This window comes from Nicotiana tabacum, chromosome 19 (assembly GCF_000715075.1).
Source record: "Nicotiana tabacum cultivar K326 chromosome 19, ASM71507v2, whole genome shotgun sequence".
Taxonomy (NCBI): Eukaryota; Viridiplantae; Streptophyta; class Magnoliopsida; order Solanales; family Solanaceae; genus Nicotiana; species Nicotiana tabacum.
In genome coordinates, this window is record NC_134098.1 from 56280793 (window position 1) to 56297748 (window position 16956).

The 16956-nt window shown below is 40.5% G+C and overlaps 1 protein-coding gene across 1 annotated transcript in view; it reads right to left on the bottom strand.

Annotated features, from left to right (window-relative positions):
* The window catches only part of LOC142173493 (glucose-1-phosphate adenylyltransferase large subunit 1, chloroplastic-like), a 77749-nt gene extending 61212 nt beyond the window's left edge, over positions 1 to 16537 (bottom strand). The window contains exon 1 of the mRNA XM_075239091.1: positions 16294 to 16537. Coding sequence (XP_075095192.1) covers positions 16294 to 16537 — 244 coding nt within the window. The remainder of the gene's footprint in view (positions 1 to 16293) is intronic.
* Between the last annotated feature and the right edge of the window lie 419 nt (positions 16538 to 16956).

The window sequence follows — 16956 nt, forward strand, 5'->3', positions numbered from 1 at the left end:
GGGTTGATCCCACTTGCTCCTGCCACATCTCAGGCGGGGGGAGGAGCACATACTCTCGCCACTCGTACCACAGAGCAGCGGGTTCATGTCGATCAGCTTCCAGAGGTCATGCCAGTACAGTTGGTAGCCCCAGTTCAGCTTGAGGATATGGATGCAGTTTCTGAAGGGGAGCAGCTCAGGCTCGAGAGGTATCCTCGGTGTTAGAGGATGCCTAAGGTTTTCTTGAGGAGTGTCACCGTATCCTCCGTACTATAGGTATTGCGGAGTCTAGTAGGGTTGCTTTCACTTCATTCCAGCTTAGAAGAGCGGCCTATCAGTGGTGGCGAGCATATGAGTTGGATAGTTCGGCCGCGGCATCTTCACTCACTTGGACTCAGTTTTCGGATATATTCTTGAGGGAGTTTAAGCAGTTGCGCTAGGGTTCTATGACCATGTCAGAGTATGCGGTTCGGTTCAGTGATTTGGCTAGGCATGCACTAGCCTTGGTTGCTACTGTTCGAGAGCGGGTCCGTCGGTTTATCGAGGGGCTCAACCCCAGATCAGATTTAACATGGCCCGGGAGTTGGAGATAGACATTGCATACCAGCAGGTAGTGGGGATTGCTAGGAGACTGGAGGGTATGCTGACTCGAGAGAGTGAGGAGAGAGAGGCCAAGAGGTCTCGAGTGTCTGGCACTTATAGTGGTACTCGTGCCCCAGCTTCAACCCGTCAGGGTAGGGGCTATGTGAGTCGCCCTGTTCATTCAGCACTTCCAGCTGCTAGTGGTATTCCGGCCACTCCTAGGCCCCAGGCTCCTTATTATGCACCACTTTTGTCTAGTGCACCTCCTGCATGGGATGCTTTCAGCGGTCAGTCCAGCTGATCTGGCCCGAGATAGCCACAATAGCCACGTCCTCCGAGAGTTTGTTTTGAGTGTGGTGACACTCGGCATATGATGAGGGATTGTCCTAGACTTAGGAGGGGTGCACCTCCACAGACTACTCAGGCTTCGCGTGCTCTATCGTGTCCTCATGCTATGGTTATAGCACCAGCTACCACTCCACCTACTCAGCCAGCTCAAGGTGGAGGTCGGGCAGGTAAAGGTCGCCAAAGAGGGGGATTCCAGGCTAGATATTATGCTCTTCTTGCTCGGACGGAGACAATTGCGTCCGGCACTGTCATTACATGTATTGTTCCGATTTGTCATAGAGATGCATCAATCTTATTTGATCTAGGCTCCACTTATTCGTATGTGTCATCTTAGTTTTCTCTGTATTTGGGTGTATCCCATGATTCTTTGAGTTCTCATATCTATGTGTCTACACCTGTGGGAGATTCTATTATTGTTGACCGTGTGTATCAGTCGTGTTTGGTTGTTCTTAGTGGTTTTGAGACCAGAGCCGAGTTATTATTCCTCTGTTTGGTAGACTTTGATATTATGTTGGGCATGGACTAGTTGTCACCCCATTATGCTATTCTTGATTTTCATGCCAAGACCGTGAAGTTGGCTGTGCCAGGATTACCATGGTTAGAGTGGAGAGTTACCTTAGACTATACTCCTAGTAGTGTTATTTCATTTCTATAGGCTCAGCGGATGGTTGAGAAGGGGTGTGATGTGTATCTAGATTATGTGAGAGATGTCAGTGTTGATACTCCTATTATGGAGTCAGTTCCGGTAGTGAGGGATTATCCAGATGTATTTTCGGTGAATCTTCCGGGCATGCCGCCCGACAGGGATATCGACTTTGGTATTGATTTGTTACCGGGCACTCAACCAATCTCTATTCCTCCATATCATATGGCTCCGTAAAAGTTGAAGGAGTTAAAGGAGAAGTTATAGGAGTTGCTTGATAAGGGCTCATTCGACCCAGTGTGTCGTCTTGGGGTGCTCTAGTCTGGTTTATGAAGAAGAAGGATAATTCTATGCGCATATGTATTGATTATTTTCAGTTTAACAAGGTTACAATGAAAACAGGTATCCATTACCACGTGTTGATGACCTATTTGATTAGCCACATGGTGCCAGAATGTTTTCCAAGATTGACTTGCGTTAAGGCTATCACAACAGCATTCATGCACCTGATGCACAGTGTATTCTGGCCCTATATTGACTCATTCGTCATTGTGTTTATTGACGACATTGTGGTGTACTCCCAGTGTCGGGAGGATCATGAGCAGCACCTGAGGACTGTGCTTTAGACCTTGAGAGAAAACAAGTTATATCCGAAATTTTCAAAGTGTGAATTCTGGCTAGATTCAGTGGCATGTTTGGGTCACATAGTGTCGAGTGAGCGGATCAAGGTGGATGCGAAGAAGGTTGAAGCAGTGCATATTTAGCCCAGACCATCCTCAGCTACGGAGATCCGTAGTTTTCTTGGTAAAGGGATTCTCATCCATTGCATCACCTATGACCAAGTTGACCCAGAAGGGTGCTCCGTTCAGATGGACAAAGGAATGTGAGGAGAGCTTTCAGAAGCTCAAGACAGCTTTGACTATAGTCCCAGTATTGGTATTGCCTATAGGTTTGGGGTCTTATACTGTATATTGTGATGCATCGCGTATTGGTCTCAGCACGGTGTTGATGCAGGATGGTAGGGTGATTGCCTACCCATCTAGACAGCTGAAGGTGCGTGAGAAGGACTATCCTATCTATGACCTTGAGTAAGCAGCTATTGTTTATTCCTTAAAGATTTGGTAGCACTATTTGTATGGTGTCCCTTGTGAGATCTACACTGTTCACTAGAGTTTGCAACACTTGTTCAAATAGAAGGATCTTAACTTGCGTCAGCGGAGGTGGTTAGAGTTGCTTAAAGACTATGATATCACCATTCTATACCATCCCTGGAAGGCCAATGTGGTGGACGATGCCCTGAGTCGTAGGGCAGAGAGTTTAGGCAGCCTAGCATATCTACCAGCAGCAGAGAGGCCATTGGCATTGGATATTCAGGCCTTATCCGACCAGTTTGTTAGATTAGGTGATTCTGAGCTGAGCCGAGTTTTGGCTTGTGTGGTTTCTCAGTATTCTCTTTATGATCATACGAGGGAGCATCAATATGATGATCCCCATCTGCTTGACCTTAAGGACACGGTTCAACGCGGTGATGCCAAGGAGGTCACTATTGAAGATGACGATGCATTGAGGATGCATGGCAGGGCATGTGTACCTAATGTAGATGGGTCGCATGAGTTGATTCTCCATGAGGCTCACAGTTTGCGGTACTCCATTCATATAGGTGCCGCAAATATGTATCACGACTTGAGCCAGCATTATTTATGGAGGAGAATGAAGAAGTACATAGTGGAGTATGTAGCTCGGTGCCTAAACTGTCAGCAATTAAAGTATGAGCATCAGCGGCAATGTGGATTGCTTTAGACGCTAGAGATTCGGGAGTGCAAAATGGGAGCGAATCACTATGGATTTTGTTGTTGGGCTCCCACGGACTTAGAGGAAGTTCGATGTAGTTTGGGTGATTATGGATAGGTTGACCAAGTCAGCTCAATTCATTCCAGTGGCGACACTTATTCTTCTGAGAAACTGGCTTGAGTTTATATCTCAAAGATTGTTAGGCTTCATGGCGTGTTGGTATCCATCATCTCTGACCAGGTACGCAGTTTACATCGCGGTTCTGGAGGGCCGTACAACATGAGTTAGGTACTCGGGCGGAGTTGAGCAAAACATTTCAACCTCAGAAGGACGGACAGTCCGAGTGCACTATTTAGATATTGGAGGATATGCTTTGTGTATGTGTAATGGAGTTTGGGGGTTCTTGGGATAAGTTATTGCCATTTGCAGAGTTTGCCTACAACAACAGCTACTAGTCGAGCATTCATATGGCCCCGTATGAGGCTTTGTATGGTAGACGGTATTGGTCTCTAGTGGGTTGGTTCGAGCTGGGCGAGGCTAGGCTATTGGCTATAGACTTGGTTTAGGTTGCTTCAGAAAAGGTTAAATTGATTCAGGAACGACTTCGTACAACCCAATCCAGACAGAAGAGTTATCCGGATCGAAAGGTTCGCAATGTTGCATTCATGGTTAGAGAGCGGGTCTTTCTCCCGGTGTCGCCCATGAAGGGTGTTATGAGGTTCGGGAAGAATGACAAGTTGAGCCCTAGGTATATCGGGCCTTTTGAGATTCTTGAGAGGGTTGGAGAGGTGGCTTATAGACTTGCACTACCACCTAGTCTAGCTGTAATTCATCCAGTATTCCATGTTTCTATGCTTCGGAAGTATCACAGTGATCCATCTCAAGTGTTAGATTTTAGCTCAATCTAGTTGGACAAGGATTTGTCTTATGTTGAGGAACTGGTGGCCATCTTGGATAGGCAGGTTCGAAAGTTAAAGTCGAAGAACACTGCTTTAGTGAATGTTCAGTGGAGGGGTCAGCCAGTCGAGGAGGCAACTTCAGGTATGTCTCTACACTCGTTCAAGGACAAACATTTGTTTTAAAAGGAGGAGGATGTAATGACCCGACCGGTCATTTTGAGAGTTTTAGCTATGTTCCCCCATTTACTGCTCATTTTATGCTTTATTGTTGTAATGTGACTTGCCGGGGTAGTTGGTTCGGGACCGGGAATGCTTCAAAATGAATTGAGACACTTAGTCTCAAGGTTGGAAACTTAAGTTGAAAAGGTTGACCAGATGTTGACTTGTGTGTAAACGGCTTTGGATTGGAGTTTCGATGGTTCTGTTAGGTCCGTTGGGCGATTTTGGACTTAGGAGTATGTCTTGATTGTGATTTGGAGGTCCATAGTTGAATTAGGCTTGAAATGGCAAAATTTGGAAACTTGGAAGTTTGACCGAGATGACTTTGTGGTTACCGGGCTCGGATTGGGGTTCCGGGAGTTAGAGTAGGTATGTGGTGTCATTTGTAACTTGTGTGCAAAATTTGAGATCAATCAGATGTGATTTGATAGATTTCAGCATCTAATGTAGAAGTTAGAAGTTCAAAAGTTCATTAGGCTTGAATCGATGCGCGATTCATGGTTTTAGCGTTGTTTGATGTGATTTGAAGGCTTGACTAAGTTCGTATGATATTTTGGGACTTGTTGGTATGTTAGGTTCAGGTCCCGGGGGTCTCATGTGAGTTTCAGATGGTTAACTAATCAATTTTGGACTTGGTGTTATGGCTGAATATTTCCTGGAATATGTATCTAGTTTCCTTATACGCGATCGAGTAGGCTTGTTTGAGGAAGTTGTATTTTTTCTCAATGCATTCGCGAAGGGAGGTACGCGATCGTGTAGATTGATCAGTCAAAGCATCGCGAATGCATGGGTATAGCCGCGTTCGCAAAGAGGAAGGGGGGCAGGAGATGGGGCATGCGCGTTGCTCTATGCGAACGTGTGAGCTGTTGTGCGATCGCGTAGGCTGAGGGAAGCGATACTTCACATTCATGTGTGTACTGTCGCGTTCGTGTAGGCATGATTTTTCTTGGGTAGTTAAATTGTGCTTCGCGATCGCCAGGCTATTTCCGCGATCGCGATTAAGGATAACTGGGCAGCACAGATAAATTTCAAAAACGAGGGTTTGAACCCATTTTTCATATTTTGAGATAGAGACCTAGGATTTGGGAGATTCTTGAAGGGATTTTCAAAGAGTTGATTGGGGTAAGTGATTCTTACTTAGTTTTGGTTAATTTCCATGTTTATGTCTTTGATTTCATCATTTAATTAATGATTTGGGGTGGAAAATTGGGAAAACATGGAGGAAAGTTCTTAGGCCGAATTTTGAGGATTTGATCGATATTTTTGTATTGGATTTGAGTAATATTTTATGGGTGGACTCTTGGTTGAATGGGTGTTCGGATCTTTGTGACTTTTACCCGATTGTGAGTTGTGGGTCCGGGTTCCTTTTGGGGGCGATTTTCTATTTCTTTGCTAAATTCATAATTTCATGATTTAGATTAGTTTCTTATAGTTATATTTATAGTAGGTAATTGCTTTTGGCTAGATTTGAGTCGTTCGGAGTCGGAAAGTCGAGGGAAAGACATTCTTATTGATTGATTGAGTGGGGTTTGAGATAAGTAACTTGTCTAACCTTGCGTGGGGGAAAATCCCCTTAGGATTTAGTACTGTTGTGACAATTTGTGATATATGAGTGCCGTGTACGCGAGGTGACGAGTGCGTACACTGGCTAAATGTTGAAATTCCGATTTTCGCTAAGTAGTTTCCTTTTTATGTCTTAACTGAGTTATTTTAGCACATGCAATCATCATGTTTAGCCTAATTTCACATGTCTACCTGTCTTATCTTTAATTTTGCAATTTGTTCTACATGCTTAGTTAAATTACGTGCTTTTCTTGATTCCATATTCATTATTTAACTGTGTGATTCCTTGAAATTGCTATCCTTGAAATATCATTATTTCAGTTGTTATATTTTGGTTTCCGTGATTATTGTTGAGATGATTGTTTGGTTTTGGCACTAGGTTTTTGCCATGCAGATTGTTATTGTGGCACGAGGTTCCTGCTGTGTGGATCATTATTATGGCACGAGGTTTCTGCTGTGCGGAGTGTTTATTGTGGCACGAGGTTACTGCCATACGGAGTATTATTTTGCACGAGGGTTCTGCTGTGCGTAATGTTATTTGGCACGAGGTTTCTACCGTGCGGTTTTTGTTTTCCCTAGCTGTTGTATTGTTTGTTGTTGTTGTTGTTGTTGTTCCTTAACTTGTAAGATTCTGGTTTCCTTACATGTTGTATTTGTCTTTTTTGATTCCTGTGATGTTGTTATCCATACATTCTTATTGTTTCATTTCCCTGCCATTCTATTGTACCATTTTATCTTCTGCCTTATTTCTTATATTCCAGTAGGGCCTTGACCTGACCTCATCACTACTCTACCGATGTTAGGCTTGGCACTTACTGGGTACTGTTGTGGTGTACTCATACTACGCTTTTGCACTACTTTTTGTGCAGATCCAGGTACTTCCTATAAGACCAGATATCCGTGAGCTAGCCCGTACGTGGAGACTTCAAGATATATCTGCCAGTATCCGCAGACCTCGGAGTCCCCCTCTATCTTTATTATGTTGTTTTCCTTATCCTCATTAGACTCTGATGTATAGAAATATTTAGTATTTCTCCTTAGATCTTATGACTTATATCTACCGGGTTCTGGGAGTTGTTTGTACTCTGAGTTGCAGATTTTATTTGTTACAGCCTTCACAATATTTTACGGAGGGAAATTTGGGTCGTGACAGTGTCCTTATTGCCTTGTTGTTTATATCACTGGTTGATTCTTGTTGCCATCCCTGCTATTTATTCTCCATTATTATTGTATACTATTATATTGCACATGTTATTTGACTAGTGAGTGTGTTGGTTGTACCTCGTCACTACTCCACAAAGGTTAGTATTGATACATATTGGGTACCGACTGTGGTGTACTCATACTACACTTCGGCACAATTTTATGCAGAGCCAGGTATTGGAGATATCGGACTCGGGCAAAGTTAGTTTGTTGATCGTAAGGATTCAAAGTAGGGCCGTTTGGATGTCGCAGTCCCTTGGATCTTTTCCATTTTATTGTGCTGCCAATTATTATTCGAACAAAATTGTATATTCGATCCTTGAGATTCATTTCATGTATTCAGTTAGAGTTCGTGATTCAGTATTACCACTCTTGGGAGGTTGTTATAATTGTTTCCGCTTTTGGTTTCGACACTTGTATTACATTCAGTTTAAAAACAAATGGCTTGAATTGTTATTGTAATCGGCTTACCTAGTCTTAGAGACTAAGTGCCATCACGACGCATATGGTGAGATTTTGGGTCATGACAGATATTTATAAATATAAAGATGAATATGAATTGTCGTGTTGCTATTACAACTGATATTGGTAGAAGTAACATTATCGTACTGTTACATGTCATTGGATTGATGAGGATTGGATAATGCAAAAGCCCATAATTGCTTATAGAATAATTGCTTCACGGCACACAGGGCAATTTATTGCTAGCACAGTTACGAATATTTGCAGATATTTTTGCATTAGTGATAAAATAATGTCGGTTTCAATGGATAATGCTACTAATAACAAAAATGCTATAGACTTGCTTACCACTATGCTGAATCCTGAATTTAGTAACATCTTTCATGTTAGATATATTTGTTATATTTACCATTTAATTGTGGGTAATGGTATGAGAATTTTTCAATGGATTATACTTAATGTTGTTGGAGAAGAAACAGTTACAAAAACGAAAAGAGAGCAATGACGAAAAATATTTGATTTTAGAGAAGAACAATCAAACCCCGTGATGAAAGAGAAGGAGTGAGCGCGCGCGCGAGAGAGAGAAAATATGCCGTATACTTGGAGAGAAACATCTTTTATTGAAGAAGGGCAAAAATATCTTTTTAAAATTCTTTTAACAAAAAAACGGGCACGTATGCAAAAGGAAAAGTAAATTGGGTACTAGTTAAAAAGGGGCAACCAATTAGGGCGCCAATGCAATTTTTACATTTTATTAGACAAAAATAACTTTTAACCCGCGATCCAAACTATTTACATTCGATAACCGCAAAAGTGTATAAAATTTATATATATTTTTTTTGTATATGTGTATGTATATATACACACATACATAAAATCCCACCTTGAGGATCGTGATGGCACCTAGTCCCTAGGACTAGGTAAGACTAACACATGCCGAGTTATTAACAGATTTAAACCATTTAACTATCACATATAACCAGTATATGACATAATATCACTGAAATGAGTATTTAATCATACAATCCCAAAATCGGTAGTACGGAATCATAAGCTTTACTTAGCACAATGGAAATCACTAAAAATAGTACTGTTCGGGAATGAAAATAAACAATAACAATGAAACACAATGGAAGGTGACTCCGAGGCCTGCAAATGCAAATCAGGTATACCTTGAAGTCTCGGTAGCACAACACAACATCTAACTAACGTCTGGGACGCTCCGAGGTACCCGGATCAACAAAAAAATATGTAGAAGCATAGCAGGAGTACACCACAACGGTACCCAGTAAGTATTAAGACTAACCTCGGTGGAGTAGTGACGAGGTTCAAGTCAAGATATCTACTAGACATAATAACCTGTGCAAAATATTAATATAAAGCTAAAGAGGAACAAATATCAATGTAAAGCTAAACATGGAAAGAATAACAATATAACGCTAGCAATGGAAAGCAGAGACAACAAATAGCAACAAGGAGTAAACATGTGACAATGCAGTAAGTAATCAGAACACAGTTAAAGTACTAGTAAAACCAATTAAGGAAAACAAATGACAACCAAATAATCAACCGTTCTATCACAAGGTTTACACAAGAGTCCCAAGTTACAAATCATAATCATATGGAATCTCGTGCCCACATTATCAATCACAACCGCACAGAAAAATAAACGTGCTACATGGACGACTCACGTGCCAATACCATTAATAGCTCAGATCTGCACGGACAACTCATGTGCCACTAGTAACATTACCTTATATCCGTACGGACAACTCACATGCCAATAGTAAGAATTTCTCATATCCACACAGACAACTCACGTGCCAATAGAAACAATATCTCATATCCGCACAGACAACTCATGTGATAATAGTAATAATATCTCATATCCGCACGGACAACTCACGTGCCACCAGTCTAATCCACACATAGAAGGCAGGAATACAAGAATACATGTACATGATCAATAAACATCAAGAATTCATACTCCTGGAGTGATATAGCTGATATGTTACGGTGTATGCTTGTGCAAGTATACTATCACTGCTCAAGTCAACAGGTAAAAGCAGAGACACAGAGTAGCATATTGGAAACAACTCAATAAAATCTGTAATATGCATGACACATACAAGAAAGTTGCACCACCACACAAATATCATCAATAACAATGCCCCCAGGCCATCACAAATCATCCCCGACACAGTCCTCCTTGTCTCGCCGCGTTCGCAACAATAATGTAAATTCTCGCCTTGACTCGCCACACGTGCATCAATAATTATCCCACCTTGTCTCGCCACATGTGCAAACCCGATATATATATTTAGCCGGCCTTGTCTCGCCGCCTATGAAAATATCAATAATAACAAAAGCACGGGCAACTCACGTGCAAACACCCCGACAATACTCTCAACAATTCTACATGTGCCAAAAACATAACAACACAACAAACAACTCGCAATGAAAGTACATATCCTAGCTCAACAACACTGAGTATAACAACAACAATAACATGAAAGTACGATAAGTAAATCAACACAATAATTACAATAAAGCAATGAAACGGAAGAATAAACTCAACAATGAAAGAGACAATATGTAATAATGACTTCAATTAAAGCATGTAAGAGTGAACTCGACAATAAAAAATATCACATGATATGACAACTTCAATTAAATGCATATAAGAAACCTACAAGGCTAAACCAACCAATTTTCACATATAAAGTTGTGTACACACTCATCACCTAGTGTACACGTCTTTCTTGTAATTCCAACAGTGCAATTAAACCAATCCCTATGGGTTAGTTCCCCCATACAAAGTTAAGCAAGATACTTACCTCAACTGGGCCAAATCAACACTCAAAAAGTCAACAAAAGTCAACCTCAGGCTCGTCCGGTCAAAACTCAGGTCCAAGGACAGATATTGACTACCCATAACCCAATCAGTCCATATATGTGTTTTATTTTCAAATTCGAGTCCATTTTGACTCTCAAATCTCAAATCATTATTTTTCAAAATATTGACAAAAATTTCTAAAATTTCCCTTAAAATGTCATGATTTAGATGTTAAATTTCATACATAATCATGTACTATAATTGAAAATTGATCGAATTCACTTACCTAATAGTTGTATGTGAAAATCCCTCCTCATAATTGCCTCCTACCAAGTCTAGGGTTTCAAAATATGAAAACGAGACTAAATCTCGTCGTCCCAGTGCCTTTGTTTAGCTGCGGAAGTTGCAAATGGGAACTTGCCTTCACAATTGCGGAAAAGGGATCACAACAGCGAACCCTGACAGCCCTCTCAGATGTTGCAATTGCGACAGGGGCTTCGCAAATGTCACGACCCAAGTTTCCCTCCGTAAGATGTCATGATGGCACCTATTCTCTAAGAATAGGTAAGTCTAACAGTTGAAAAAAAAGAACTGAAAGCTAAATTCTCAACATCAACAAACAAATATATATAACTAAAAACTGCCACTCGGCATGTACAAGTAAAGCTTCAACTCCGAGAAGAACAATTCCCAAAATCCAGTAGTTACTAGTCACAAGCTCTAAGGAAGTACTAAATGTATCTATACATCAATATTTAAGAGAATAAAGAAAAGACAACATAATAAGGATAGAAGGGAACACTGAGGTCTGCGAACGCTTGCAGATATACCTTGAAGTCTCCAAGAAGCAACACACACTTTCTAATATCGAGGATGGTAAGATGTACCTGGGTCGGCATAAAAATATGTGTAGAAGCGTAGTATGAGTACACCACATTGGTACCTAGTAAGTGCCAAGCCTAACCTCGCCTATAGTAGTGACGAGGTCAGATCAGGGCCCTACTGGGATATAAGAAATAAGGCAGAAGGCAAAATGATAACAATAATGGCAGGTTAATGAACTATAAGAATATACGGAAAAGCAACAACACAGGACCGCACGGCATAAACCTCGTGCCAAAATCTCACTCCGCACGGAAGAAACCTCGTGCCAAATCACACTCCGCATGGAAGAAACCTCGTTCCAATCACACTCCACACAGAAGAGACCTCGTTCCAATCACACTCGCACGGAAGGGACCTTGTGCTAATAACACTCTGCACGGAAGAAACCTCGTGCCAATCACACTCCTCGCAGAAGAAACCTCATGCCAATAACACTCTGGACGAAAGAAAACTCATGCCATTCACACTCCGCACGGAAGAAACCTCATGCCATTAAGACTGCACACAAGAGAAACCTCATGCCACAACCAAAATGTCATCACAACGAGAATCATAAAGGTCAACACATAGTAAATGAAACAATGATAATACAAGCAAGGAATCCTTCAATTAATAGATACAGAATCAAGCAAAACAAGTAATTCAACTAAGCATGTTATACAAACTTCAATTAAGAGATGAGACACGTCGACATGTGAGATTTGGCTAAACATGATGACTACACGTGCTAGAGTAACTCCATTAAGGCATAAAAAGGAAACTACTTATTAAAAACTGGAATTTCAACATTTAGCCCGTGTACGCACTCGTCACCTCGCGTACACGGCACTCACGTATCACAAATTGTTACAACAGTACCAAATCATAAGGAGATTTCCCCCACACAAGGTTAGACAAGTCACTTACCTCAAACCAAGCTCAATCAGTCAATAAGAATGCCTTTACCTCGATTTTCCGACTCTGAATGACCCAAATCTAGCCAAAAGCAATTACATACTATAATTATAACTATAAGAAACTAATCTAATTAATGAAATCAAGACTTTAACAATAAATTAGAAAATCACCCCAAAATGTCGATCGGGCCCACGTCTCGAAATTGGGTAAAAGTCACAAAATCCGAATACCCGTTCAACCACGAGTACATCCATACCAAAATTTCTTAAATACGATACCAAAATCTCGATCAAAACCTTAAAATTTAGTCTAAGAACTTTCCTCCATTTCCCTCAATTTTTCACCCCAAATCACTAATTTGATGATGAAATCAAAGGTAAAATCATGGAAATTAACCAAAACTAAGTAAGAATAACTTACCCTAAACACTTACGTGAAAATCTCTCCATGAATCGCCTCCCACCGAGCTCCCAAATCAATTTTTGTGTTGTTAACTCAAACCCTCATTTTTGAACATTTAAATCTGCCCAGATGTTTCTTCTTCACAAATGCAGACGCTTCCTCGCGTTCGTGAAACACAAAATTCTACTTCCCCATAAACCTCTTATGCAAATTCGAGGGCCTTATCGCAAATGCGATGATCACTGCCCCCAGGCCTTCGTGAACTCATGGCCTCTCATGCGACCGCGTAGGCCAAGCACAAGGTCCACCCGCATGTCACTCTTCTTTGGGAACGCGTGTGCTCACTCAAGAACATGAAGAGAATTCCTCACCTGCCACCCAGAACCCCTTCGCGAACGCGAGACCCCTCTCGCGAACGCACTGAAGGAAACCAGACATCAAAATCATCAGTGATTTTCAGAAATTCAACAAATTCTGAAATGTTCCTAACATGATCCGAATCACACCTGAGGCGCTCGGGACCTCAACAAAAATATACCAACAAGTCCTAAAATATCATACAAACTTAGTCGTGCCTTCAAATCACATCATACAACGCTAAAATCATAGATCACACCCCAATTCAAGCTTAATGAACCTTTAAACTTCTAACTTTTACATCCGACGCTGAACCTGATATGCTCAAATTATACCTAAATAAATGATGTAAGGAAGTCTATGTCAAATATAATAACCCAACTAGGCTGGGGTCGAATCCCATAGGGAATAGGTGTGAAAAGGTTACTTGAGTCGTGTGAAACTTGACTTAAGTCGTAATCCTACTCCGTTAGTTTAAAAAGAGAGAGTTGTAATTGTGAATTATCAAGAAAAAAATATTTTGTTACGAGAATGTAATTAATTTAATTAAGGAAACCAAGGTTGTGTGCCCATCAATGGAATGTAATGCTATCGATGTTAATATGATATATTAATAATGGAAGGTCCTTTGATATGCAAATGGTTCCTAAATGACTACTCAATATTTCTGAATAATTAAGTAGTATTTTCCCTTTATGATTTTCCCAAATATAAATGAGTTACAATTAAGAACAACTAATATATTCCAAATAGAGCCCACTTATTCCTAAGCAATTCTATTAAACAAGGTTTAAAGCCTTGAGTTTTTGCTATTCAATTCTACCAAACCCTAACCCACGTTTCCAAGTAAAGATAGAGTAAAATGATATTAGTCAATGTTTGCAACCATAAACAATAAATGAAGCATGATAAATGAATAGATACCAACCAACCATTATATATATATATATATATATATATAACAACCATTAACATTACACCCATTTAGGGTCAACAATCTTTGTATTTAAAACTAGCTACTCATACTAGAATCCAAGAACAAAGCAATAAATAAAGTCATAAAGCTTACAAAGATGACAAGATTCTCTCTTCAAAAGCTTCCAAAATAATGGTGTATTCAATGCTCTATGTGTAACTTTTTTTTCAGACAAGATATCCCACAAAAATCCTAGTTATTCTATTTATAATTGGCTAAAAGTCGGGGTAAAAACCGACAAAAATGACCCAACAGAACAAGTGTGCAATCGCAGAATGGGTCGCAGAATGCTTTCGCAGTTCGCATATCTTCATTTCCTTCGCAGAGTTTGTTACCCAGTTCTCTAGTGTTCCATCGCACTTCTGTAATGCGGTCAACATATTCATTTCGAGGCAACATATAGTACCGCAGAGTCATCTTCTTAGAAACACTTTTTGCATTTGTGTGATCATTATTTGGACCGCATATTGGATTGCAGAATCCACTATCAGAACTGGGATGGTCTGCTTCACTTTGTGGTTGGTATGCGGCCTGCATATCACTTTTGCGGTTACAAACCTGCCATTTCTGCTCTTCTATGGGTTTTTGTTATGTTTTCCATGTTCTTGGATCTTCAAGTCTCGTTTTCTGCAAAACACCAAAACTACATAAGAAATGACTTACAATGCTTTAAAAGACGAGCTAAAGTTTATGTAATTATTATCAAAAGTGCCACAATTCTACGACACATCGACACCCCCAACTTAGACTCTTGCTTGCCCTCAAGCAACTAAAATAAAGTCAACCTACTAAATACTAATCTACTTCCGACTGATCACAGAGAAACAATGACTATGGATGGTGCTGACTGTTAGCTAACAAGCATGTAACTTCTTTTATTCACCCTTCTTTGAAGACAAAGATCATTTAACAATTTGAATAATCAGTTTGTAAACTTTGAGCCTCAAGAGCAATGACAGAGTGCTACCCACAGCTAGATATGCACTTGTATCCTACTTCAAGAAACCTAACTTCTACTAAATCTTGCAATTCATGCGTTCTCACATCAAAGAAAATCCCCAACTCAACCAATATATATACAGGGGATACAATCAAACACTCTTGCACTCAGAAAGAAGGTTAACTGCTACAAGTATCAGTCCATATGCTTGCCCTTATTTTAACTCATTGCTATCTCACAAATTATTGGTTGCAGATCACAAAGGACTTTTTAAGGGTTATAGTGTAGGCTTCGGGACGGGTTGGACGAATATTTGGGAATATAGTGACTGTTCCCTCCTTGAACTCTACATACACTTTGCTTCTTTTTGAACCACATAGCCCTTATTGACCTCTAGTTACTGACATAGAACCACCTCAAAGTATCTCTTCAGTTTTCACAAGACTGCACAAGCATTTGTTTTTATACCGATGTTTTCTTTTGTTATTCTTTTGGAGCTTGAATATCTTCATATTCACAACTTTGAGGTATTAGCTTCTTCACACAATATACAACCTTACCAATCTCCAATTAACACCAACACCCACAACTTAGGCTTTTAACCTCATTCTTAATCATTCAAGGAGGGGCGGGTTCAAAAGAGAGAATTATTTCACAAAAGGGTAAAAGTTTGTAATGTAGTAGCCAAATAAAAGGTTAAAGGCTCAACGGGGGATAACTAGGATAATAAGTGCACTGGGGATGTCAATTTGGTCAAAAATTAGTTCGCGATCACAAAGAGAGCCTAAGATCATTTCAACACCCAATCATCAACCTACGATTTGCATTGACAAACCAACCGGGCAAGTTCTAGACATTACAAGTTGAGCACATGCATTATTTACACAAGTTCTCACCCACTCACAATGCATGAACTGTTCGAATCAAGGCGACTCAAAGCTTCATCACATGATATTTGACCCTTTTGCCGAAGTGGGAGGAGGATGCTTGGAAATGATCTAGATCTTTGCCCGATCAACCTCTATGCCTTGTTTGGAAATTTTGTAGACAAGAACAATACCCTCGTCCCCCATAAAGTGATATTTTCCCAATTGAGCACAAGGTTTGTTTCCTCACATCTTTTGAGCACTTGCTTGAGGTTGTCAAGGAAATGCACAAAAGAATCACTAAATACAGAAAAGTCATCCATGAACATCTCTAAGAAATCCTCCACCATGTCCGAGAAGATTGACATCATGCATCATTGAAAGGTAGCTGGGGCATTGCATAGCCCAAATGGCATCCGGCTAAAGGCAAAGGTTCTATACAGACATGTCAATGTTGTCTTCTCTTGATCCTCTAAGACGATGTTGATTTGGTTGTAGCCGAAATAACCATCCAAGAAGTAATAAAATGACCTTCCCGCTGGCCGATTAAGCATTTGATCAATAAAAGGCATAGAGAAATGGTCTTTACAAGTAGCACTCTTGAGCTTCCGATATTCCTTGCAAACTCTCCACCCGGTCACCGTCCTCTTTGTGATGAGTTCATTTTTGTCATTTTGAATTACGGTCATGCCTCCTTTATTTGGCACACATTGCACCGGACTCACCCAAGGACTATCGGCAATGGGGTAGACAACCCCGGCATCCAACCATTTTCTGATTTCTTTCTTCACCACCTATTGCATGGAAGAGTTTAAACTTCTTTAATGGTCCACGCTATGTTTTCTCTCTTGCTCCAATTGTATCTTGTGCTCACAAATTCCGGCGGGAATCCCTCAGATATCCGCTATAGTCCACCCAATGGCATGTCTGTACTCCCTCAAGGTATTTAATAATTTTTCAACCTGCACATGATTCAACAAAGAAGTAATAATTACAGGTAGAGTTTCATTAGAGTCAAGAAATGTATACCTTAAGTGCGGTGGTAGTGGCTTGAGATCACGTTGTGGTAACTTGATAATTGAAGGCTTAACGGGAGGGGTGACTCTAT